This window comes from Rhinolophus hipposideros (genome assembly GCF_964194185.1).
Source record: "Rhinolophus hipposideros genome assembly, chromosome: 22".
NCBI classification, from domain to species: domain Eukaryota; kingdom Metazoa; phylum Chordata; class Mammalia; order Chiroptera; family Rhinolophidae; genus Rhinolophus; species Rhinolophus hipposideros.
This window is the reverse complement of record NC_138068.1, coordinates 24,829,580-24,854,895: the sequence shown is the minus strand read 5'-3', so window position 1 is coordinate 24,854,895 and position 25,316 is coordinate 24,829,580. Positions and strand designations below refer to the sequence as shown.

The following is a 25,316-nucleotide window of genomic DNA, read 5'->3' as shown; positions in this document are numbered from 1 at the left end:
AGGCGACCTGAATCTCCCTCTGCTACTACTCTTGGAACCTCCCAGAGCTGTACTGAGAAGTACAGGCATGTACACCTTGGCAAGTAACCTTGTCTCAGAAAATGCAATTCCTTCCCTCCATGAGACAGCTGCACTGTGGTCAGAGCATTTGTGGTGTGTGTGCAGGGGTGACAGAACCTCAGACCAAGGAGAGGCAGGGCCTTGGGTGTCCCATCCTGGAGACCTGGGGAAGGAGAATTCAGCTTGACAACCACGTAGTCCGTTTCCAGTGGGAGAGGACAGAATCCCATCATCAGCTGCTCACCTGTGGAGACCTGCCTGCCTCCCTGTCCTACCTGATGTCTGGGGTGTCTGTAGCTTCCCTGTCATCCATCAGAGGACAAAAGGCGTCTTTGAAGAGGAGAGAACTGAGAGAGGGAAGGGAGGGAGGCAGGCTTCCTGTTCCCACCCAATGGAAGGCTGAAGCTCCGCTCCCAGCCCTGGTTTAGTCCTAGCGCACAGGAATATACACCTACAGGCAGCCATGCGTTAGCCACCCCACAGGTGCCCTGAGTCACAGGGTTCATGAGAAAAGGACTGGACTAGAAGGAGAACTGGAGGATGGGGGTAAAGAACTCCTGTTTGTGTAGATAAGTCACTTCCCCTCTCAGGGTCTCCTTTCCCCATGTAGTAAATGGAATAATGAGTCATTTACTCAGCAAATACTTATTGAGTGCAGATCATGTGTTGGACACAGCAGGGAATAAGACAGAAAAGGTCTCTGCTCTCAGGAATTTATATTCTAGATTGAGGCAATATACAATAAACAAACAAGTGAACAAGAAAACTTCCTAAATGCTGTAATGAAATAAAAGTAAGGCAATAAGATAGAAAGTTGAAGTAAATGAGAGCCGAGTGCCTTTCCAAGTCACTGTTCTACTCCCAAGGGTCACTTGCCAGTGCTTTGTACCTAAAAGAGACTGCAGCCCCTTTACCCTGAGAAGGTAACTTGTAGGACCCTTTGCCCTGACTCACTCCAGGGCTGCCATTAATATCCTAAACTAGAAGAAATGTTTCTAAATTCTCCACCCCAGCTCCAAAATCCTGGCCCCAGGCTCAATCCTAGCCCCAACTGTTGGCCAGGACTTGGTCCCACCTATCACTATAGGCCCAGGCCTGCTGTGCAGACCCTCAGGGCAGAAGGCATTTTACACTAATTTCAATTGATCTGTTGAGGATTAAAAAAACAATCCCGGTTGTTTTTAAAATATCACTATTTATATGTATGTGCGTTTGTCAAAAACTCAGCAAATGTACACTTAAGATCTGAGCATTACATATAGATTTTTTCTGAAAAGAAAAAATTGCAAATGATGAACTCTAGTTAATGAAATGCATTCTGAAATATTTAGAGGTAATTGTACTAATGACTGCAACTTACTTTGAAATGCATTAAAAATAAGATAGATTAGTAAGATAGACAGAAGCATGATAAATATATTTCAATGTTAATGGTAGAATCCAGGTGGTGGGTATACAGGTGTTCACTATAAAACTCTTTCACCTTAGCTGTATGTTTGAAATTTTTCATGATAAAATGTTGGGGGAAAATCAGTGTTTAACTTTACAAAAAGTACACAAAGCTGCCTTTAATTTTCAAATAACTCTACCCATGAACAATTCCAGTGCTTCTCCATCCACATGCATACATACTTTTTATGAAGTTGTAATCAACGATGTTTATATAAACATAATCACTTGTCACATATTTCTAAACCTTCATGTGTACAGTGTTTAATGTCTGTATATCACATGAGTAAATATGCTGTGTATGAGTTTGGGGATGCAGGCTCTTTATAGTGTACTCGTGCATTCTAAAAGCACTGCCAAGCGCCCCCCTTCCAGAGAGGGACTGGGTTGTATGGTACCAACACTTTTTCACTGAGAACTAGAAAAGCTGGAGAAAAACATTTTTAAAAGGCACAGAAGAGCTACTAGGGCAGTGGGGCCATGACTGGGGAGGAAAAACACCCAGAATGATGACGAGCCCAGTATTGGGGAATCTCTTTGCCTTTTCCCAGAGGTGTCTGCTGATTCTGAAACCCGATAGGCTGTGCCAGACTGTGATTCCAAAAATTGGCCACATTTCCAGTTCTACACATTGTTCCAGAGCCTTGCTACACCCCTATCAAGAGGTGGAGTCGATTTCCCCTTGAAATTGGGTGGGGTAGGCCTATGTGACCGCCTTGCCAAACAGAATATGGCAGGTGTGACCCTGTGTGACTCCCAAAGCTAGGTTAGGGAAGGCAGTACAGCTCTGTGTGGCTCCCTTGGGATGCTGCCCTTCGGACCTGGCAGCCGTGTTGGGAGGTACTGCCGGTTGTAGGTGTTCTGGCTGACATCCCAGATAAGGTTCCAGTCAACAACCAGCTTCCATTGCAGACTGTGAGTTACCAAGCCTTCAGAGGATTTCAGCCTCCAGCCGTCAAGTTACCTTCCACCTTTGAGTCTTCCAGCTGTTACCCCAGACATTATGGAGCAAACCATTCCTGTTTTCTCCTGTCCAAATTCTTGACCCACGTAGTAAGTAGTAAGCATAATAAATGGTTGTTTTACAATTTGATTTATATCCGTTTGGAGGATTTTCACTAACTTTACATTTATAAAATCAGGTGGGGGAAGAAAAAGTAAAAGAAACACCTTCCCAGGCCATCTCTTACTTTTTCAACATGGTCAGCCCTAGAGGTGTGAGGGGAAGCTGGAAGCTCTGGTGAAGCCTGCACTCCCTCTGGCTATGTTTTCCTCCTTTGTCTTCCTTCTAGACTAAGGGGGTAACAAGAGGGAAAGGTAATGCCCTCAGTGTGGGGTGGGGCTGGTGGGACAGGGAGCCAAGGAGCGCAGGAGAGCAAACTGAAGGCTAGAGATGTGGTGACCGGAGGACCAAGGGTTTCTACTAATGGGATGAAGCCTCCACGGGGTCTCCAGTTTGCTGTTCTTCCTGGGCAGAATTGCCCAAAGAATTCCGTCCTTTTCTCTTCAGCCCAGAGACCACTCGGGAATCACTCACCATGGTTCAGTGGGCAGGTCTCCAAAGGCTCCTCCTCCAAACCCTACCACATGCCTCTCATTAGTCCTTCAGCTCTCACTGTGGTACAAAGTAGGGGACTTGCTCAGGTGCCCCTGTGCACAGGGGGCCCCATTTATGTTCCACCTCTAAATCATCCCTCCTCTGTCACCACAACATCCAAGGAGAAGCTAGCTCTCAGATCCCCAAATGCCTAATGTGGTTTCAAATCTATTTTACCACACATTCACCATTACCAAACTTTCCCAGTCCTCAATTTCCAGTTCTCTAAAATGGCATGATCTTACGTATCTCACAGGGCTAACGTGTGCAATAAATGAAATAATGGTAAAATGTTTCGCATGGTTCTTGTGTGTGTGTGTATAATGCTTTTCAGTATGGTTCTTGAGTTGTTGCTTAAGTTTTATGCCGTCTCTCCCCATAATCTTTCTGGGGACTGACAGCTGGAGAGGGCTTTTCTTGGTAACTGTGTAGAGGGGCAGATCTCTTGTAAACATAGCTGGAGAAGCGCATTCTCCAGACCCCACAAAAACACACGGAGTTTTGCTGAGCTGTTTAGATGGTTCTGCTTCCAGCTAGCTTTCGCTTAGGCGGGACTGCATAAGACAAGCACTCTAAAATGTTCCAACTTTATTTACAACCAGACCCCTGGGCTCCCAACCCCAGTTCAAGCAGTGACACTTCTGCCAAGCCCAGGACTCAAGGAGATGTGTAGGGTGGGCCCCTCACTTCTTCTGGGCTTGTGCCCTGGCCCGCTGAATCTTGTCGGCTGTGGCCCCGTCTGTGGCTCCAGTGCAGTGGGACAATACGAGGCTCAGCTCTGCCTCATTCCGGCGCTCGATTGCCACATCTGCAGCCTGAGCCACATCCCTGTGGTTTGAGCGGGAAGGGAGATGTGCTGGGCTGACCAAGGGCACAAACCATGTCCCTCATCAGTCCACTCACACCCCCCTCAGCCCCCCAGCACCCACAGGGCTCTCAGCTGACGCACCCAACGAGAAGCAAGGCCTTGACCTTCTGCTCTGGACCCACACGAGAGGCGTACTTCTTGGCCTCATATTTGTTGTGTTGCTTCATGCAGATCTCCACAAAAGGCTTAGAGAAGGAGGGGATGGAGGAAGACGATAAGGCAGAACCTTCCTGTCTCCTCTTATAAGCAAAAGCCCACTGGATACATTGTACCTGTATATTTTATATCCCCTTCATCGTGTATAATTCTACCATCCCTGCCCGACACACACCGACAAGAGGTTTCTCAGGGCAGAAACAACCTAAACCAAAGATCTGTTAGAGCCTTGAGCCACTATTTTTATGCGTTCACTCCACCCTCTGCTGCCACCCTCTCACAACAGGTGTTTCCTGCCCTCAGGGCCTGCGTTTTCTCTCATGGCTGCCCCAGCTACCCACCACACCTCTAAACCACCTGCCACAGGAAACAAACCCCCTCAATATCCCACTGCCTTGCAGATATGCTTTCCCTGTCTCCCTCCACCCTTCACTCAAACAGGACTTTTCCTCAGGCACATGAGGTCCCTCTGTGGCCCTCCTGGGGGAAAGCAGGCCTACTCAGGCCCATTTTCCTGTGTACCTGGCCCACGAATGTGCACACACAGGAAGCACCCACTAACTATTTTGAACAGAGGTATGAATAGGTCATTGGCCTATCTCTGGGCCCGGTCCTCTCCCCAGGATTACCCTCCCTGGTGGTGGGGTGGAGGGAGGGCCCCTGCCTCACCAGGTAACCGATAGGTGACTTCTTGCTCTTAGAAAACTTCTCTAGCTCCTCCCAGTCTTCCAGAGCTGCTAGGGCGGTCAGTTTCAGCCACCAGAGCCTGTGGGGAAGCTGGGTTTAGAAGTACTGTAGGAAGGGCAGGGATCCTAGGACCTAAATGCAGCCTGGGTCCTCACCTACCTCTTGTCCGGGATGCGGAAGTCACGCGCCAGCTGCTCTGCGCGCTTGTTGTGGCCGCCAAGGATGAGAGTGGTGACCGTGTCATGTAGAGACAGATCTAGGAACTGACCCCCCAGCTCATCTTCTAGGCGGCGCTGCAGACGTAGGAGCCGCATTTGATCCTCTGTGGCCTAGCGACAGGGATAAGGCAGGATGAGGATGAGAGGGATAAGGAGAGAAGACTAGGAGGGGAAATAAAGATGTTCTTAGAAAAAGAGTCGGCCAAACCTTGGCTGCAAACTCATTCTTGGCCTTGTAGAAGGCGTCCACGGCTGTCTGCAGAGCTGCGACTCGCCCCTCAATACGCTACAAGGGCAAGAAGGGAAGCCTGAGCCCACAGCTCAAAGGACCTCAGCCCTCCCCACCAAGGCTACAGTTTTCTCCTCGATCCTTGTGCCAAGAATCACCAGGGCCAGCCTTACCCTCTGGGTGCACCACTGTGGTGTCCCTAGGGGGAAGGCTAGCTCCTCTGGGGCCAACCCTCATCCTGGCCTCATGTCTTCTCAGATTCCCCCTCAACAGTGAGGACCAGTTGGGGTGTGCTCCAAATATGAGGCCCAGATTCCTGGAGAAGGCACCAGACCCATGGGCCCCACCGGCTCTGTGGGCCTCAGACCTCCTCTGCAGCGTAGCTGGCTCGGATGTGGAAGCTGCCCAGCTCCTGGTGGTTGTCGTCCTGATTGTAAAGGTCCTTCAGCGTCTCTAGCTCCTGATGCTTACAAAACTGGGGCCAGGGCAGGCAGGCAGTCAGCAAGGCCACCTCAGGGGCTCAGGAGGCTCCGGCCCCACCCCTGCCAACCACACACACCTGCCGGTACAAACTCAAGGCCATGGGTTGGTTCCGAAGGGTCATGAAAAAATCTCCTCGGTTCAGCTCATTTTTCAGGTGCAGCAACACCGTGAACACTACGGACAATAAAGCGGGGGTTGGGGGGGCTGTAGCCTGGTCCCTGCTCAGCCTGGGGCCCCAGCCTTGGCCTCCCCCAAATCCTGCTCACCGAGGTCAGTGTCCCCGCTCTCAATGGCCTTGCTCAGTGCCAGTTTGCTCCTTTTCATCTTTAGGAGAAGGGGTACCTGCTCCCCAGAGCGTGGCTCGTACTCCAGTAGCTGTGGGGTGGGGAGGAAGGCACAGAGAGAAGGAGCTGGCCTGGGGACCTTGAATACCCACGTCAGAGCATCTGGGGAGGGCTGGGCGCCCACACCTTGATGGCCAGCTCTGTGCGGCCACAGCCATAGGCCCGCGCAGCAATGTCAGAGTAAGAGACACCAGGCGTGTCCCCCAGCTTCTGGTTAATGGCCCGAGCAACATCCTCATCGGACACGTCCTTCTGTTGCACCTGCAGAGGGAAGGGTGTCACACACAGGGCGATCTCACCCCCTTGCCCTTGATCAGGACACGGCCCCCCAGCCCTCCATTTCCTACACCTCACCAGGGCCTGGCCTACACCCTCACCTTGTAGCAGGCCCAGTGGGCCAGGATCCTGCTGACGCCCTGCACTTCAGGAAGGCGCAGGTACTCACATATCTGGATGGCCAGGGGGTAAAGCCTCCGCAACACAAGCCTGACAAGCAAGGAGGATAAAGGGTATGGGGTGAGGTGGGTAGAGAGAGAGGGCAGAGCAGCCCCAACCTGTAACTCAGGGTTCCCAGGTCCCAAAGAAATAGGTCAGGAGCAGTGACCACAAGGGCCCACCAGGAGCTATGATGCTCGCCCATCTCGAGCCCTCCTCCTGGCTCCCTTGGGCTTGCTGTACCTGTCCAGCAGCACCTGGATGGTGAGCTGCTTGTATCTGCATTTAACTCAGTTAAGGATCCGGCTGGGGAATAAGTCCTATTTGCCAAGGACCTCCCGGCGACATCTCCGGCCCCCTCCCCTGCCACCCCTGACTGGGAGCACCCTTCCGAAATGCTTGGGGATACTGGCTATAGGTGAGAGGGATCCCGATGTGATAGTCCCGAACGGCATTGAGCACACGCAGATCTTGACACATGCGCACGAAGCTGTCAGGTGGAAATCTATCCAGGAAACACTTTCCAAAGGAGGCCGCCTGAGAAGAACCAGAGGGCAATAGAGAGCTTCTCCCCTGCCAGCCCACCCCTGCCCAGTGCCCCTCAGCTCAGCCCTGCCTCCCAGGCCAACCCTGAGCAGACTCTTCTGCATGTCTGGCTGGTGCTCGTGTCCTGCGGCCTCAATGCACTGCTGTACAGCCTGGGTCAGCTGTCCCAGCTCCTGGATCTCCCGCAGGTACTCATCCGCTTTCTGGCTCTCTTTCTGGAGGGAAAGAGGGGAGAGGGTGCCAGGGACATGGCATCATGACGGAGAACACCCTCACATCAGGCCCCTCGCCCCTCTGGGCTGTGGTTCAAATGAGCTGGTTGGGCAGGGCAGTAGAGGCTGGAGTCCAAACCCCCTCAGCTCAGTCCACCCGAGGTGCTCACATACCCCTCCATACCAGCCCACAGTTGCCTAGGAGAGGCCCTGAGACCTCTTGATAGTAGCCCTGACTTGTGCCTGGGCTGGGGACTCCCTGCCCCTCGTCATCACCAGGGAGGACCCCATGTCATTTTAGTCTACCTGAGCTTGCCCACCCCAGCCCAGCCAAGTGTCTTACCTAGATCCCTCTCTTCACAGGTCGCACCTGGCTGTGCCCACCCATGCCCAGGCAGGGACGGGGGCTGGGTCAATCAGGGGAAGGGGAAGGAGGAGAGCATCCTGGGGCCCGGCGAGAAGCCCAGGGCTTTACCTCATACTCCTTCTGGGCCTCCAACAGCAGCGCTCCGGGGGCCATCGAGGCAATTTTGAAGATCTCCTCACTGGCCACTGGGGAAGGGAGATGGTGAGTGGGGAAGGTGGGCAGGGAACCCTCAGCTCTGCCTCAATGCCCTGATCCTGCTCTGGGGCGCTGGCCCACTGGCTACAGTGCCTAGGAGCCCCTGCCTTGTGAGGGCCTCACCTGGAACCTCATGCAGGAACTCGTGCGTGCTGCGGGAGAAGATGCGGACTCCATCCAACTCAGGTACCAGGTAGGAGTCCTCATCCAGCACGAACCTGAGCTTGGTCAAGGCTCCCAGAGCACCCAGCGATGGGGTCACCCACATTGGCACTGAGGGTGATGCCCTCCCCCCTTCCCTTCCACCCCTCCCCCCAGCCCTCCAAGGATACTGGATGCTCTCGGGTGCATCGCCCACCACCATTAGCCGCCTCTCCCACGCCACCACAACAGCTCTCTCCTTGCTGCGAGGACGGCTGCACCTGCGGGCAGCACCACACATACATGTCTGGGACACGCACGGAATGCTGGGCCCGTGCCAGGTCTCCCATGTCACTGCTTACATCACTGCCTTGGGACAGTCTTGCACATACTTCCTGCCCCTTATCCCATTCCTCTGACTGACTTGTCTGCTGCCCTCTTACCCTGTGCTGTCAGTTCCTGGGGGCATCTGGGGCCCACGTGGGGCAGGGGTTTCCCTCAAGTGTGCACTGGCAGAGAAGATAAGATGCAAGCTCCACTTGGCGTGGCCAGTAGACAGAATGAATCAAGGTACCCAGGAAACAGGGTGTGTCCGCCCCCACCCCAGCATAACACCCCCAGTCTCACCAGACCATCTGCTTCGGGGGGGCCCGGATATTGCAATTGAACTCGCACAACTTCTCCTGTAAGGGTGCAGGGCACGTCAGGGCCCTGTCCTAACAGTCAGGGTGAAAAGCCCCTCCCCTCCCCCCAACAGATCTTCCCTGTGTTGTCCCAGGATCACACCTTAAGCGAAGCTGTCCCCATCCAGATATAGCCTGTGTCTGTGAAGAGTGCCAGGTGTCGGTAGGTGAAGGAGATGGCCATCTGCAGGAAGCTGCTCACTCCTGGGGCCAGGCCAGGGGGCGTCTGGGGCAGGGCCGGGGAAGCCATCAGAGATACTGACTTCTCAGAGCCTCCCCACTACCTCACCCAGCCCCTCCATTTCACTCCCACTCAGGCCCTTACCACTGCAGAGCAGGCTGCATGGTCTAGGAGGTAAAGATCGGGCCCCACAGCCAGAAGAATGTGTGCCACTCGGTCCTGGCACAGTGTGGTCCAGCACGAGGGTGCACTCTGCAAACCTGTGGCCAGGGAGGAGGAGGATGACCGGAGCCCACAGCCATCGCCTCTACTGACCCCACAGTCTGGAAGCACATCTGTGGGCACTGAACGGCTATCTCAGGGGTACCAGCTCACCTGGCACTTCTGGCATTCGGCGAAGTTTGAGGTCGCCCACGTTGGCACTGAGGGTGAAGCGGTGGGCCCCTGTGAGGATGGCCACTCCGGAACCAAACTCAGTATGGAAGATCCGGGCATCTAGAACCCTGTTCTGGAGTACCTCCTGGGGAGAGGGGTGAGTGGAGAGGGGCCCTGAAGAAGCCACAGGGTCACAGACTCCGTCCTTTCCCCCAGCCTCCCGTGGCCCCTACATTGCCCATGCTGAAGTGTCTCCGGAAGTCACCGTGAAGCCCGTAAACCAGCACTACACCGTCCTCCTGCACGCAGAGCAGCTCCTCTTCAGCTGACCAGCCAAGGGACACAACAGGGCCACTCTTCCACTGTGGAGGAGAGGAAGTTCCCGAGGCTGTCTTGGGAGGCAGAAGCCCTGCCCAGCCCCCAGCCCCAGGCTGGGCCAGGGTGCTCACCAGCAGGCTGGCCAGAGGCATGCCAGAAGCAGAGTAGATCTCAAGCACCGGCCGGATGCTGGCAGCCTTCTCCTTCCGCCAGGGGTTCCTCAGCAGCGCTGCAGTTTGAGAAGAAACCTGTCTCAGCTCACCATACCTATCCCAGGTGAAGCAGGCCTCAGGAAGTAGCTCCTCAGGCCCACTCCACATGAAGCAGGCCTCATGAGAACCAGAATTAAAAGCATCTCAACAGGGACGGATGGGTGGGGGAGGGTGGCATACGCCAGCAAGAACGACCTGACAGCAAGACCCCCAGGAATCAAGGACCTTGAGTTCATTCCATGGTCCCAGAACATGCAGTGGCAGAGGGCTGACATACCAATGGGGCCCCCATAGGGCGCAGCAGCCACCAGGCAGTCCCTGAGTTCCTCCTTCAGGTCCCAGTCCATGCTGTACAGCTCATATTTCCTGTGCACACAGAGGCGAACAGAAATTAGCTTCCTCATGACCCTGCATCTGGATGGAGTGAGCCCCAGAGGAACCCCTAAGGCCTCCATTTCTCCTCCACAGGAAATCTGAGGAGGCCTCCCAGGGCCGGTTAGGGGGATGATGGCTAGAAACAACCACATACACACTTGGGGACAACAGGTAAGGGCGTGGAGTCTGTTGGCAGGGAAGGATGTGGTTCTTGGGGCAAGTGTGCAAGGATAGCAGGAGCCTCTGGGGCAGGCAGGCTGTGTGGCCAATATCCAGGGCACAAAATGAGGTAGGACTAGGTGGGGTGGCTGGCTTGGGCCTACATTAGCAGAAAATAAAACCCCGTGAGAGTCTCTCAGGGTAGGTAGCCTTTCTTCTACTTCTGGTTCTTAGCACTGAATCAGGTTGTGGCCTTTATACCCAGGGGTCCAGCTCATCACCAGTTAATAAAGAACTCATTCTCTGAGGTACTGAGTTAGTAGTGCCTGAAAGAAATCCAAGAGGAGCTCTTCAGTGAGTCTGGAGTTGGGCAGAGAATCCTGGGTTAGAGATGGCAATCTGACTGCTTGGCTTACGGGAGGTAACTAAAATCACACGCTGGCACGAGACGACAGCAATCTGAGATGTGCACGCAGAGCGTGTGTGCTGCAGGAGAAGACAGAGTAGGAGGCTTGAGGCGTGCCATCATTTGATGGTTGGAGGTGGGAAGGAGGGGACAGAGAAGGAGTGGGCACTATTCCAGGATGCCACACAAAAATAGTGTTTAAGGAGGAGGGTGTTTCGGCTGGCATTGTTTCAGGAGCCTTCCCATTAAAGATCAGGAAGATGCCTACCGTTACTTTCTATTTCACATTCTTGGGGTTCTAGCCAAAACAATTTCAGAAAAAAATAAAGTTTCCTATCTTGGAAAAGGAGTAAGATTGCTACTATTTACAAATAACGTGATTGTCTACTTAGAAAACCTAAAGCAGTCTATGAACATCGAATAAAAGCTCAGTTGGGTAAGCAACAATCAACATATTTTCTATACCAATTAGTTTTCTATACCATAGCAAGAACAAATTAGAAACAACTTTAGAAACATCCTAATAATGATAGCAAGAAAACTGTAAGATTCCCAGAAATAAACTTAATACAAACGTCTACAAAATCAAGTCAAAGTTTACTCAAGGATATAGAAGACATGGACAAATATTCCAAAATGATCCATAAATACACAAGAAATCCAGTAAAAGTTACCCCCAGTTTTTTGGGGGAGGGAAGCACAAATTGATTGTACAGTTATCTGGGGTAAAAAAAATAGATCCTCTGAAAGAGAAAATACTGGGAGATATTTAAGAACCTTTGAAATTATGAGAACATATGTATATCAGGTGTGATATACTATATAAAACTAAAGTTAATTCAAACTATTGTTTTGGCATAGGGATAAGCAAATAGATCAATGGAAGAGAACAGAATCTAGAAAAAGACCTGGGAATTGAGCATGTGATAAAGATAGCATTTTCGGATTGGTGCAAATTGATACTTGAAATGAGACAATGGGCCATACGGGAAGAATCACAATAAACTCTATTTCATTACTTAATCTCTACAATAAAATGTTTTCCAAATGGAATTCAAAATTTAAATGTTAAAAAAATAAAGCCACATCAGAGAAAACCTTGGGTATTTTAACAATCTCAAAGTAGAAACAATTTCTAAGCATGATATAAAACCCAGAAGTCACATAGTGAAAGACCAACAAATGGATCTAAACAAAAAATAAGAACTTCTGTATACTTCCACATAAATAGGGATAAACACAGCACATATTTATATGTGAAAAAAAGAAACTGGTCAGATTTGAAACATTTGAAAAAAAGAAACTGGTCAGATTTATAAGAATCTAATAACAGTGATGACTGGTAGTTACTGGTAGGTAAGGAGTGGAAATCAATTCAATAGGGACACGGGTGGGAATGAGACTGAGTCTTTAAACCATATTAATAGTTATTTATTAAAATAATTAACATTAAAAAAACTTTTGTGCATTAAAAAAATCCACCAAAGAAATAAACTAGAAAGACAAACTACGAAAAAGAAAAAAAATGTTTGTGACATGTATGAAAAAAGAGATACTTTTCTTAAAAATACAAAAGGCTCTAATTAATTTAAAAAAAAAGAAAACTAAAAGAAAGATGATCAAGGGCTATATCATACTACTTTATGTGAAAATATTTAAAAACTAAACATAAAAAACTTATAGAAAATATAACCTAATATTTTTACAATGTGAACTACAATAAAGTCTTCCAGAGCAAGACACGTAACTCAGAAATTATCAAGAAAAACACTAATAGATTTTATTGCATAAAAATTTTAAATCTGTACATTAAAAATACATAAAAGCCAACGAATCACTGTGAGAAACTTTATAACATTTGTAACAAAGAGTTAACACGGAGAACATGTAAAGAGCTCCTTTACAAATCAATAGAAACAACACAACAGAAAAATAGTCAAAGGATATGACGAGACATACCTACCTAATAACTAGATCAATATGAATTTAACAATTATTTTTATATTTTGACCAACTGAATGGCAAAAATTAAGAGGTCCATAACATCCAATATTGTTGAAGATGTAGAAAAAGTGAACACTTATACATATTAGTTGGAGTATAAATTGTTCAGCCCTAATGGAAGAAAATGAAGTGCTATCTACCCAACTTTTAAATGCATTTAGCCTCTGATTTAGCATTTCCTTCCAAGAGTCTAACTTATAAAACTACACGCACAAGTGCACAAAGGTATGAATTAACGGCCGCACTGTTTAAAATAGTCTTAAAAAATCCTGGAAAAACCTTCTTAATGTCCATCAAAACAGGACTGGTTAAATAAACTACGATGTGCCCATCTGGGCAATATTATACGTCCACTAATAAGGTGTATATCGACATGAAATGATCTCTTAAGAAATACTGTTAAGTAAAAAAATGTAAGCTGCAGCTCAGTATGAACCGTATAAACCCATTTATGTAATAAAAAACTTGAGCACAGATTTTTGACAAGCATATTTACGTGTAATCACATGAATGTGTGTAAACACAGAAAAAAACGCTCAGAGGCCTCCACACTGAGCCAGTGGTTACCTTAGGGGAGGGTGCTGAATGGGGAAAGGGGGAGAGGGACTGCCAATTTGTAGGCTATACACTCTTTTGCATTATTTGAATTTTTTATAAACCCGCATGTATTTCTTTTGACATTTTGTTACTAAAATCATGGATTAAAATCTGATGGGGAAATAGATTCACACAGACCTAGCATTCCAGTTATCAATTCATGGCCCCTCAGCTCCAAATTCACACTTCAACATGTTTGTGTTAAAGGACAGCATTTCGTTAAACATTTCTCCATCACAATACGTGTGATGTGAAGCTTTCTCAGTAGAGGGAGCTGGAAGGAGGCGCTGCAGGAGGAAGGTGCTCTTCAGCTTCTTCCAGCAGGCACAGCCAGCCAGCACCAGGGTGTGAGGACATCTGCGGGGGATTTGCCCCAGCCATGCAGTAACCTAAAGGCTCGCTGGGACTGGTGATCAGCTTCCCAGGGCTCCCTGGACAGACGCGGCGTTTCTGGCCTCCTACCTACGCCAGGCTGCACTTCCTCTGCATTCCAAGATGCATGGCCACTGGCTGCCCTGCCTGCCCACTCGTGTTTCCACTGACGCCTCTGCACACCTACACTCCCAGTCACCTTACAGACACCCTGCCTGCCTGCCTGCACTCGCTCCCCCACTCCCCTTGCACACCCACACCCTTGGCAGCCAGTTGTAATAGCTCACCTGTGACCCCACATTCCCTGAACCCCAGAGGGTTGCTTCTTGCTGGCCCAGCAGATGTTGACCAAGTCTGGTCCAGGCAAACCAGTGAACTTCTCTGCCACCTAGTGGACTGCAACTCTCTTTTCTCCAAGGAGGTCTGAACCTCAGTCTGTCCTTTCCCTGGGTACTCTCCCTCAGCTCCAGGCTACATATGAAATGTTCTTATATCTTATACTTACTGTTTTATCACAGTTTAATAATTCTTTGTATTTCTTAAACTTTGCCACTTTCTGTCTCCTAACTGGACCCAGACTGATACAGACTCGGCACAAAGAGTGGTCCCATGAGATGGACCCCTAAAGATGGGATTTGAGGATTCGTTGGTCATGTGCTTAAGCTTGAGTGTAGTGCTGAGCTCCCTGCCAAGGGGAAACGGATGTTAGTCACCCACTGAACGCAGGGCATCACAATTAATCAAGCCTGCAGTTTCTGTAGTGAAACGCCAAGTCCGACGTGCTTTGGGAGTGACTTCCGTGCTTGGCTGTATGGCAGTAATGAGGATTGTAAGAGCTGCGGTGAGGAAGGCTGACTCTGAGTGCACCTGCACATTTACAAAGAGAAAAGGAGCTAGATGTTAACCTTTCTCAGTAGAAGGCACGGTAGGGACGCCACAGGAGGAATGGACTCTCAGGCTGCTTCCAGCAGCGGCAAGCTCGGTCAGCATGTGGGTACGAGGACACCTGGTGGTGTGCTGCCCCGAACATGCCCCACAACACAATCTGTCGGTGACCTCACAGCCGTGGCTCTGACTGGTGTCTCTTCCTGTGGCTCTCTCCACACAGATGCTGCATGCCCCAGGTCTCCAGCTCACAAAGAAGCCCACGAACCTGGCCACCAGCTATGGCTCACCTGTGTGCCATCCTTGCCCAGTGACTGCAGACCAGTTCTGGCCCAGGCAAATCAGCAAACGTCTCCACCACCCAGTGGACTGCACCTGCATCTTTTCCATGGAGGTCAGAACCCTAGCTTGGGGAGGACACACTGTTTGTCTCTCCTTTTCCTCAGCCCTTGGGGAGGAGTTTTGTTTCATCTTATAGTTACATTGTTATCATAGTTTGAGAGTTTATATGGAACTTCCCTGCTTAATCTCTATATGGTTTCTGTCTCCGGATTAGATTTATATTGATATAACCAGTGTAGTATCCCACAGAGCATTTGCTTGTCACAAAAGGGGAAAATATGACTTTATAACGGAAGGTGTGACCATCAGCATCAGAACCCACTTGTTAATGTCAACCTCCCTCACAGCAGAAAACCTGATATAATATTGACTCCAGATGTGATGTAGAATGAACACCTGGCATCATCTACAAAGCATTTCTGCCCAAAAAGTTCAACCTGAATCTAATCAAGCCTTTAGATCTAAGGCAGTTTCAGGAAATACAGGCTATGATAAAGTTCAAAGGCACCACAAGGAAGCAATGGGACAAATCCAGAAAGTGACTTGGTCTCTTAAACAAGTCAATGTCATGTAAACAAGAAGTTGGGGTGGCGAACTGTTGAAGCTGGATGATGAGTAGCTGGTTGTCCACTAAATTATGCTTACTATACGTGTATTTGAACTTTTTCTTAATAAAAGATTTTTTTAAATCTCCACAATAGTTGAAGCAAATACTAAAGCACTATAACAATTTTTAAGCCTAAATGTTGGCTGTGGGTGTTCATCCTATTTTGTTGTACATTTGGAATTTTTCAGAGTGAAAGGTTAAATACAATTTCCAAGAAAGAAGGGGGAGATCCTGCTCCAGGGAGCCAAGCTCAGATGAGGCCTGAGCTGTATCCACGGCAGTAACGCGACGCGATGTCACTGAGACCAGGATGGTCTGACTAGAGCGAGTGGTCACTAGGAAGAGAGAAAATGGAAGCAAGAATAGATGGCAATTTTCAGACCTTAGGGTGGGGAAGATAAAGAGGGGGCAAGGAGGAAGGACCTATTTATTTTTTAAATAGGGAAGTTTATTTTTTGTTAGGATGGGTAGATTTGAAATCTGGTAAGGAGCACTTAGTGGTGGGGATGGAGGAAAACAGTGTAGAGCAGTGGGCTTCAAATTTTCCTGCAGCAAAGAAACCACCTGGGTGCTTGTTAACGTACAGATCAAAGTCTCAGGACCCACGAGAGATAAGGGAGCAGATCTGGCCTAGGGAGCTGCATGTAGCCAGCATCTCAGGTGATCTTCACGCAGGGGGGCCTGGACAACAGCTGGAAAAAACACAAGCTGGGGGAGGGTGTGGGTGGATGGCAAATCGTTTCTGAGAAGGCAGGGAGACAGCAGCTCACCTCCTCCGTGGGTGGGAAAGCCAGCAGGCAGGTTTGGTTGGGAGAAGCCTAGGCCCTTCTATGCAATGACTTCTAGTTCTCTGGGAAGAACGAGGTGAAGTCAGCTGTTGGGAGGAGGGGCCTAGGCTTCAATTTTCAGTATTTCCAAACTATTTTAACTGTTTACAATTAAATGTTTCTTTGTGAAATCTTTTAAAAGGAAAGAGGAGCCCCTACGATTGAGTAGTGTAAGCTGACCCCACAAACAGGATGGTGAGGGCCCAGTTGAGGCTGGCAGCCATGATTTGTAGTAGAGCCAACCTGCCTATGTGTCACCCTCATGGCAGCGCTCAGCAGCCTGTGTACAGGCATAGAGATGGTGAGTGGTTGATGTGCTGGTGGTTCTGTGCCAGGCGGTGGTGGTTCTGTGCCAGGCAGGTGCAACCAAAGGGCAAAGGAACAAGGTTGTCAGGCAAGAAAGAAACTGAAATGCCTGACCATGGCGGTACAAGCTAGACAGGGAGGGATACATGATAGGAGTTCTGCCTGTGGACACGAAGAGAACACAGCGCTCCAGGGATGAGGATCCCCATGAGGTTGAAGAACAGGTGTATTAGAAGGTATCAGAGTGTCCATGAGGACAGGAACTTGTGGTCAGAGAAGGGGCTGTCTGAATTTCAAGTCTGAGCAGTTCTGGGTGAGCGTGGGGCAGAGGGCGGGTGGCTGAGGTGCACAAAATCCCTTGAGCAGAGCTCACGGAACCACGAAGCCAGGAGGTCACTTAAGTTCCCTGGAAGAGGTAAGCAAGCGTTGGGATGCTTAGGAGGCTGTGGGCCAAAGCCTGCAACCAAACCATCACTGAGGGATGCGTGCCAGGAGGTTGGCAGGGACACTGACGGGTGGGACGGAGGCAGAGCCCCGGAAGCAGGTAGGGGTACGGGTCAGCGAGTGCACGGCAACAAAGCATGCACCACTTCTCCCCGCCTTTGAGGTACAGGCTTCTCAGGGACTCAAGCTGTGCCTCGAGGGGGGCATGGGCAAAGCGAAGGGCAGCAAAGAGGGCAGCCTGTCAGAAAAGCCCAGGGGATGTGGACTTTGTCAGGACAGGCCACACCTTCAATGAGGGAGGCCAGTTACATCTTTCTCTTCTACTCGTAGGTCCCGGAAGGGAAAATCTCCTCAGTGGCAGTAAATGGACCCTGGATTCAAAGGCCAGGAAATCACTAAACCCAGCAGCTCTGGTAGCCTCAATTCCACCCGCCTCCAGGACACAGTGAAGACATCCCTGCGGCAGTGCAGCTGAACTGTTGGAAAGGCATGGTCCACTGCAGTGTGAGAAGAGCCCTTGTGAAAGTAGATGCTCTCCAGCCTCTCCAGGCTGGATTATAGGACCACTGGGGAGGAAGAAGCATATCACGTCTAGCCTTGGGAAATATTCTATTAATTCCCAAATCCTCAGGCCTTAAAGAGAATCCACCATCATCCCTGAAATCCCTTGACTCCAGCTTGCCTCAGAAATAAATACTACTAAAGAACGCTTGTGTGCAGTTGCTAGAAATGCAAAATGTGCAGCTGCCATGGAAAACAGTATGATGGTTCCTTAAAATATTAAATATGGGGCGGCCCGGTGGCTCAGGCAGTTGGAGCGCTGTGCTCCTAACACTGAAGGCCACCAGTTTGATTCCCACACAGCTAAGACTGTGAACAACGGCTCTCCCTGGAGCTGGGCTGCCGTAAGCAGCCATATGTGGGTGTGAGCTGCAGTGAGCAGCTGTGAGACCAACCACCGACCGGCAACCACCACCAACCGCCTGCCTCAGCCGGGGGGGAGTGCAAAGCTCATAATACCAGCATGGGCCGGGGAGTTGTGCCCTACACCTACACTGAGAAACAACGGCTTAAAAACCGGCAGGTGTGGGGGCAAAAAAAAATTAAATATGGAATTACCATACGATCCAACAATTCCATTTCTGGTTATATATGCAACAGAATGAAAGCAGGGTCTTGAAGAGCTATTTGTATACCACTGTTCATAGCAGCATTATTCATACAGCCATGAGGTGAAAGTAACCCAAGTGTTCATTAATGGATGAATAGATAAGCAAAATGTGGTATATACATAATACAATGGGAAGTTATTCAACCTTAATAAGCAAGGTAATTCTGATACACAAATTATTATTCATACTTAGCAGCGTCTAACACACAGAAAGGCAAATATCTGTTAGCAAAAATAATATATCTTCCACAGCAAGACTCTACTCCTTCCAGGCAATACAGCAGAAACAGGTAAGGGGTAGGCTAGCCGCGCAGGTCATGTCTATGGCATGCACCCAACACATATTCCTTTAAAATTTTATTGGTGTAGCAACAGAACTAAGACTTCATATGATAAACAGGAGTTCTGTAGCAATGAGGTCATTTTTAGTATTCTCCTATTTAACAAGCCTGTGTAGGCAACATGCATTTTCAAAAGTAATACAAGTCAGTATTTTCAAAAGTGTACACTGTGTTGTAAACACTAAATTGCGTACTTACCTAAGTCAACTGGCATCCCTCCTCCACAAAAAGCAGTTAAAAATTATTGTTATTTCCTACTGACTTTACTGATTTTAACTAAACTTTTGCAATTTTGTTCATGTTGTATTGGCATATTTATAAGAGGCAAGAATTAGGCATAAACCACAAATGCAATAGATCTCTAAAAATTGCCACAAGGCATTTGTCCCTCTTAGGGACTGACACTTTGCATATCAAAAATTGCACAGAAGTTTTAATAAGTGAAAAACAGTGACACATAATTTCACTGGTACAAACAGGTATCTTCTATTGAAATAAGACCCCAATGGCACGTCTTTGTGATCTTTAGTAGCAATCAATAAAGTATTTTTTAAAAAAGTTCATTGGGCAACAATAAACTTAGCAGGCCCTCTTCTAAACGTGCACTGGTGATACTGACGTGCAAAAAATATGCTCTCAGCCGTCAAGGAATGTGGTTTAGCAGTAGACACCTATACAAATCTGCCCTACTGTGCTATACATCATAGATACTAGCACTGGGTCCCGGGAGCGCAAAAGAAAGTCAGCTGACTGTACTGGGGTTGGATAAGGGCAGGTTTCCGAAAGGACCCTTGAACTAAGTCCCGAAGGATGAGCAAGACTTCTCCAGCGACATAGAGGGAAAGGGCAGTGCCCACAAAAGGACCTGCAGGCTGCTGCTGCACGTGGGGACGCATGAAACATGATGTGTTCACGTTCTGTTGTGTGTGTGCAAATGGAACACAAAATTCGTGAGCAGCAAATGAAGTTGCAGAGACAAATAGGGGTCGACTGACAGACATAACAAGAAGAGGAGTTTATCCTACAAAGGGAAGCCATTGAAAAATCCTAATCAGGGTCATACTGGGATGGGTTTACACTTTAGAAAGATTAGCTTAGGACACTACGACTCCCGTGGGAGGGTGCCCCCAGCCAAGGGTCCTCACTCGTGCTGCCCCTGGATCCACTGGCGATCGACCCCTTCTCCCAGCCTAGGTCAGCACGGTGACCCCGCCCGCCGTGCGACCCCGCCCTCCTCGGAGTGCCCCTGTGGTCCATAGGCGGCTGTGCGTTAAGTGGCAGGCACCAGGGGAGAGCCGGCAAGGGGCGGACCCCAGCGCCGGGAGTGACGGGGGCGCGCGCCGCCGGCTCCGCCCGGAGACTTCGAGCCCACGGGCGAGCCGGGTAAGCCGGGCCGTGGGCGTGAGGGCGGGGCGGCTCACCGGTAAAAGGCAGAGTCCCCGAGCGGGTTCCAGTTCGCTGTGTAGCAGTCCATAGCTGGTGCAGGCGGCTGCTGGGCAGCGCTGAGAGGACACCGCCTGACACCGGTTCCAGGCCCACACTTCCGCTTCCGCCCGCCTGGGTCACGTGGCGAGGCCGCCGCCACTGCCATCAGCACTGTGGGCAGCTGCATTCGGCCGCCGCCGCCGCGCCCCCGCCCACACCCGGGCCTTGTGCCCGCCCGGGTGGGCCTGGCACTGGCTTCTGCCTCCACACGGCGGCCACCCCCGCCGCCTTCCTATCGCCTCGGGCGTTGGGGGTCGCGCAGGGCGGGACATGGGTGACCGGAAGTAGGAGCTGTGAGCGTCGCCGCCGGGGGCGCCGAGGCCCGAGGTGCCGTCGGGGCCCCCGGGACGCACGCATGGAGAGCGCTGGGCGCCCGGCTGCGCACCGACGGCTAACCCGGTCGCACGGGCTCTGCGGGGCGGGGGTTGTGCGGCATCGAGCGGCCTCCCGGAACGCGGGAACATGAGGCTAGGCCCGGAGCCCGCTGAGGGCGAGGCGCGCGGTGCGCGGGCCTGCCCTGTTCGCGGGTGAACCGCGCGGAGCTCCGGGACTCGGTAATTGGCGCGAGCGGGCACGCGCGCATGCGCGAGGAGGCAGCGGGCACTTGGCTGGGCGCAGGGCGGAGCCGCGCGGGAAGTGCCTCCGTACCCCGGAGGCCTGTGGGCCCGGCGACCCCAGCCTCCAGTGCCAGGTGTGACCGAGGCCAGCGCCACCATGAGCCCCACTCTGCCGCCGACGCCTGGTTCCTGGAGAGGCCGGCACGGGTCTCGTTTATCCCAGGACGGGCTCTGGGGCAGACCTGCCCTGAGTCCCCACTCTCGCGCGGCTTAGTGGCCTCTCCCTGCAGCCCGTCGTTGTCAGCGGCGGCATGGTCTTCTGTCTGGAGAACGAGGAGCCTCGCCGCGCGCTGCGAAGCGCCATGGTCCACTTCCAGGCCTCGGAAGTCCAGCAGCTGCTGCACAACAAGTTCGTGGTCATCTTGGGGGACTCAAGTGAGTGTCCCCCTAGGATCACACTTCCGAGTCCCGCACCTGCAGCCTGTTTTCTAAGTCTGGACCCTTTTTGTCTCCATCTCAAACCTCCTCTCCGATCCTTAGTCTATTCCAGTCCAGTAGGTTTTCTCATTTTATTTCACCATGCACCTTCCACAGGTGTCCCAACAGAGGTAGCCTGTCAAGCTTTTCACCCCATCCTTTTTTCCCCCCGACAGTCCTCCATAATTTCCCTTATGGGAGCGGTGGATTGTGTTGTCTGTGTCCCAGGTGACTTGGGCGACTTCTGCCAGGTGATCTTGGGTCACTGTATACTAAGTTGGGGGTGATGCACAACTAGAAGCATCAGAGGTGGTGCTAGGACTTGAACCCCACTTTTTCTCCCACCTCAAAGTCAACACTCCGCAGAGGTGGTGTTGGGCAACCCCAGGCTTGGGCAGATGGGGGGCCTGGACTTGGGAGGAACTTGGATGGGGTGAGACCTGCCTCAGCCTGGCAATCTCTGTCTCCCTGTAGTCCAGCGGGCTGTGTACAAGGACCTGGTGCTCCTGCTCCAGAAAGACTCACTGCTCACAGCCGCCCAGCTGAAGGCCAAGGTGAGGGAAGCTTGGTGACCATGCCAGTGGCGGGTGGGCACAGACCCTGGCCTGGCAGGGTCCTCCTCCCTGGCATGGGTCTGATGAGCTGGCTGTGGGGGTGGGCAGGGGGAGCTGAGCTTCGAACAGGACCAGCTGGTGGCTGGGGGTCAGCTGGGCGAGCTGCACAACGGGACACAGTACCGGGAGGTCCGCCAGTTCTGCTCGGGTTCTGGTCACCACCTCGTGCGCTTCTACTTCCTCACCCGAGTTTACTCCGAGTACCTGGAGGGCGTTCTGGAGGAGCTGACATATGGGCCTGCTCCGGACCTGGTGATCATCAACTCCTGCCTCTGGGATCTCTCCAGGTTGGGGCGGGGGGAGAGGGAAATACTGGTTGGGGGTGGAGGTATGTCTCAGAGGCCATCCACCACCGTGCTCATGCCTACCCTGTGTGCTGCCCAATAGGTATGGGCGCTACTCAATGGAGAGCTACCGAGAGAACCTGGAGCGGGTGTTCGTGCGAATGGACCAGGTGTTGCCAGACTCCTGCCTGCTGGTGTGGAACATGGCAATGCCGCTGGGGGAGCGTGTCACTGGGGGTTTTCTTCTACCTGAGGCAAGTGCCCAGGGCCCCTCAGGATGGGGGAGGGGGCAGCTGGCTGGTACAGAGGACCCTCCCGACCCTGCTTCATTCTGCGGCTCTTAGATGCTGTACTTTCTTCCTTAGCTCCAGCCCCTGGCGGCCTCTCTGCGGCAGGATGTGGTTGAAGGGAACTTCTACAGTGCTACGCTGGCTGGGGACCACTACTTCGATGTCCTGGACCTCCACTTTCATTTCCGGCATGCAGTACGGCACCGTCACCGGGATGGTATCCATTGGGACCAGCATGCCCACCGCCACCTCTCACACTTGCTTCTGACCCACGTGGCTGATGCCTGGGGTGTGGAGCTGCCCAAGCGTGACTGCCCCCCTGGTGAGCCCTACCATGAGTGGGGAGGGTAGTGATGCAGAGAGGGCCCTCAGAGCACAGGGCTCATGAACGGAATAGGACAGAGGTGCTCCAGGGTAGTAGAGGCTCCCTGAAGGACTGCTTTGGCCCCTGAGTGCCCCTTCCTCATCCCCTGGGGCGGGTGAGATCACAGGAGCAACACTGCAGTTCAAGTTCTGATTCTGTACGGTCTAGCCATAGAGTCACTTCAGTGTACACGAATGAACTGATACAAGCATTGAGCACATAAGAACCGTCTTAAAAGATGTTCTACTGTATAGAAGAACCGAAAGGAAATGGGGGTACTGTTAGCTAGGCACAGAAGTGGAGGACGGAAAGAAAAATGGAGGAAGGGCAATCCAGGCAGTGTGGCAGAAGCAAAGAAGCCCCCATGACTGGTGCTGTCATCCTCTCAGTTCCTGCATGCTCACAAAGGGGGCATCAAGGCTGAGTGTTTCCACCTCTGCTTCTCCCCTGGATCCTGTCCTCAAAGGGCAAGGACCTGCCTCACTTGTTGACAGTTGTCCCTTTTGACCTCAGTGTCTAGCACAGTTGCTGTGTACATAGTACCTGCAGGATAGCATTTGTTGAATTGGAGGCATGAGTCACGTTAGAAGGCTATTCTTTGAAGCACAGGAAGGGGTGGTGACACAGACAGACCAGGAATGTTATAGAGGCAGACTTCTGGGACTTGGTAGCCAGAAGTTGGAGCATCAGGGAGGTGAATTAGGACTTTGATTATCTAATGATCCATCCAGCTGCCTTATTTTCAGATGAGAGAACTGATCCGGAGCAAAGGAAGGGATGCTCTAAAGGTCCTAAGACCCGACGTGGTGGCTCAGGTCCTCTGCATCCAGTTTGGAACTACAGAAATAGGGACAGCAAAAGGAAGAGTTGGGTGGGAGGGCGTGTTGGTGAGTTTGGTCAGAGCAAATCTATTGGAGGTAGTGTGGAAACATGGAGTAGATTTGGAATCAGTGGGACCGGCCAAGAGATGGAAGCTGAGGACGTGAGTGACCCATGAAGGAGAAAGCAGAACAGTGTCCACATTTTGGAGTTGAAAGTGAAGACAGGCTGAAACAAAAAGAGATGAAGATAGAGGCACTTTAAGGGAGGACAGTGGCTATTGGCCACGTCATGAGACTGTCAGGAAGAAAGGAATTTGTGAAATTTGCCAGGAAGTGGTTACATTTAGTGGGAAAAGTGCTGAAAGATTGGAGTAGGGTTAAAAGAGGCAGTGAGCAGTTGATGAGGAAATGGAAACCTGGCACGGTACTCTTTGTAGAAGTCTGAAAGGAGCAGGGGACTACTGGGAGAAGGGAGTGGCAGCATCTTTATGTTTTTATGAGAGAAGACTTACTTGGCTTATTTATCGGTCTGTGGGGAGTTGCTGGAAGAAGAAAAAGCTAAAGCATGCAGGAGCTGGGTAAACAAAGGGAGAAGACTGAGGGGAGCGTGAGGTCAGAACAAAGGCAGGTCCACTGACTTGAGAAAGGCAGGGAACAAGGAATATATATACCTCGGGCTTGGCCAGAAATAAGAGGGAATGAGAACAACTGGGTGGAAAGCAGAGGGTGCTCCCACCTGGAGGAGAGTAGAGGTGCAGCAGTGTGGAGGGCCAGAGGTCAGGGCAGCCTGGCATCCCAGGCCTGCCTAAAACAACCATCCCGTTCCTAGACCCGTGGACTGAGGACTGGCCAGAGCTGGATCATCTGTTCCAGGGGAGCCAGGGGCAGCCCCCAGACTTCGGGGAGCAGCTGGCCTTGCCCCTACCCCCACCTTCTCCCTTGCCCCCTCCCATGCCTTTTGCCTACCCCCTTCCTCAGCCCTCCCCACCTCCCCTGTTCCCACCCCTGCCCCAGGATGCCCCTTTTTTCCCAGGCCAGCCTTTCCCACCCCATGAATTCTTCAATTATAATCCAACGGAAGACTTCTCAGTGCCACCCCACTTAGGTAGGTGCCTCTGCGGCTTCCCATCACACCTTTCCCAGCCTCCCTTCTCCCCTCCCCTAGCCTGGCCTCCCATGCCTCGTCAGGCTAAGAGGAGCTGGATCACTCCTGTGCCCCCAGGACTGGGTTCATTAACAGCTCAGTCTGGAACAGCATCTGTAGACTCATTAATCAGCTCTTTGTCAGTGTCCTGCTTTGGAGGTAGGGAACTGGTATTGCCATTTTGCAGATGGGGAAACTAAAGCCCAGAGAAACTCGCCCTGGAGGACCAGAGCGGCCTAAAAGCAGAGCTGGGCTCACCTTGGCTGGAAGCCCACTCTCATAAATGACTGGTTCTTTTGTAGGATGTGGCCCTGGAGTGAACTTTGTGCCTGGCCCCCTGCCACCTCCAGCCCCTGGCCCTATCCCCCACGGTCAGCACCGGGGCCCGGTGGTCCACCGGGGGATGCCACGCTGTGTTCCCAGCAGCCCCTACCATGTACCAAGGATGGGGGGACCCTGCAGGCAGCGGCTCAGACACTCAGACAGACTGATCTACACATACAAACTGGACAGACGGCCTCCTGCCCATTCAGGGACATGGCCTGGGTAGACTGGATCTTGGGCTGGGGCTGGATATGCCAGTGGCCCTGCAGGGCCTGCTTGCCACCCCAGGTGCTGGGCCAGTGTGTCTGCTATGCCTGGTATTGTTCTTGTCCATTGCTGTCACCAATAAAGGCATGGAAGAACA

General features: G+C 51.4%; 2 protein-coding genes across 3 annotated transcripts; one reads left to right on the top strand and one right to left on the bottom strand.

Moving 5' to 3' along the window:
* Positions 1–3,681: 3,681 nt before the first annotated feature.
* Positions 3,682–20,352, bottom strand: VPS16 (VPS16 core subunit of CORVET and HOPS complexes). 2 transcript variants are annotated; one of them, XM_081034703.1, is made up of 25 exons: positions 20,014–20,352; positions 10,034–10,122; positions 9,676–9,773; positions 9,460–9,588; positions 9,227–9,371; positions 8,996–9,111; positions 8,774–8,896; positions 8,615–8,670; positions 8,431–8,496; positions 8,179–8,268; positions 7,970–8,064; positions 7,760–7,836; positions 7,156–7,287; positions 6,936–7,063; positions 6,770–6,805; positions 6,469–6,577; positions 6,218–6,352; positions 6,014–6,122; positions 5,824–5,921; positions 5,632–5,739; positions 5,244–5,321; positions 4,977–5,146; positions 4,800–4,896; positions 4,056–4,159; positions 3,682–3,934 (listed from the first exon to the last, which is right to left on the bottom strand). In XM_081034703.1, exons 1-25 carry the CDS (start codon positions 20,202–20,204, stop codon positions 3,790–3,792), a joined length of 2,724 nt encoding a protein of 907 aa, XP_080890829.1. In that variant the 5' UTR covers positions 20,205–20,352; the 3' UTR covers positions 3,682–3,789. The 2 variants fall into 2 exon arrangements, with proteins under 2 accessions (XP_080890829.1, XP_080890830.1); XM_081034704.1 differs by lacking the exon at positions 8,431–8,496.
* On the top strand, positions 20,170–25,316 carry PCED1A (PC-esterase domain containing 1A). Its single transcript, XM_081034705.1, has 8 exons — positions 20,170–20,631; positions 20,925–21,069; positions 21,586–21,665; positions 21,774–22,012; positions 22,113–22,263; positions 22,375–22,621; positions 24,314–24,589; positions 24,931–25,316. The coding sequence occupies exons 2-8, from the start codon at positions 20,946–20,948 to the stop codon at positions 25,176–25,178; spliced, it is 1,365 nt and encodes a 454-aa protein (XP_080890831.1). The 5' UTR covers positions 20,170–20,631; positions 20,925–20,945; the 3' UTR covers positions 25,179–25,316.

Excerpts from the sequence above, each read along its gene's own strand:
- VPS16 (XM_081034703.1), bottom strand. The coding sequence starts at position 20,204 with ATGCAGCTGCCCACAGTGCTGATGGCAGTGGCGGCGGCCTCGCCACGT. Across the intron at positions 9,112-9,226 it reads CCGAATGCCAGAAGTGCCAG|GTTTGCAGAGTGCACCCTCG; the intron begins GTGAGCTGGTAC and ends CCCTGGCCACAG. Across the intron at positions 6,123-6,217 it reads GCACAGAGCTGGCCATCAAG|CTACTGGAGTACGAGCCACG; the intron begins GTGTGGGCGCCC and ends CCCACCCCACAG.
- PCED1A (XM_081034705.1), top strand. The coding sequence starts at position 20,946 with ATGGTCTTCTGTCTGGAGAACGAGGAGCCTCGCCGCGCGCTGCGAAGC. Across the intron at positions 21,666-21,773 it reads CCGCCCAGCTGAAGGCCAAG|GGGGAGCTGAGCTTCGAACA; the intron begins GTGAGGGAAGCT and ends GGGGGTGGGCAG. Across the intron at positions 22,264-22,374 it reads GGGGTTTTCTTCTACCTGAG|CTCCAGCCCCTGGCGGCCTC; the intron begins GCAAGTGCCCAG and ends TTTCTTCCTTAG.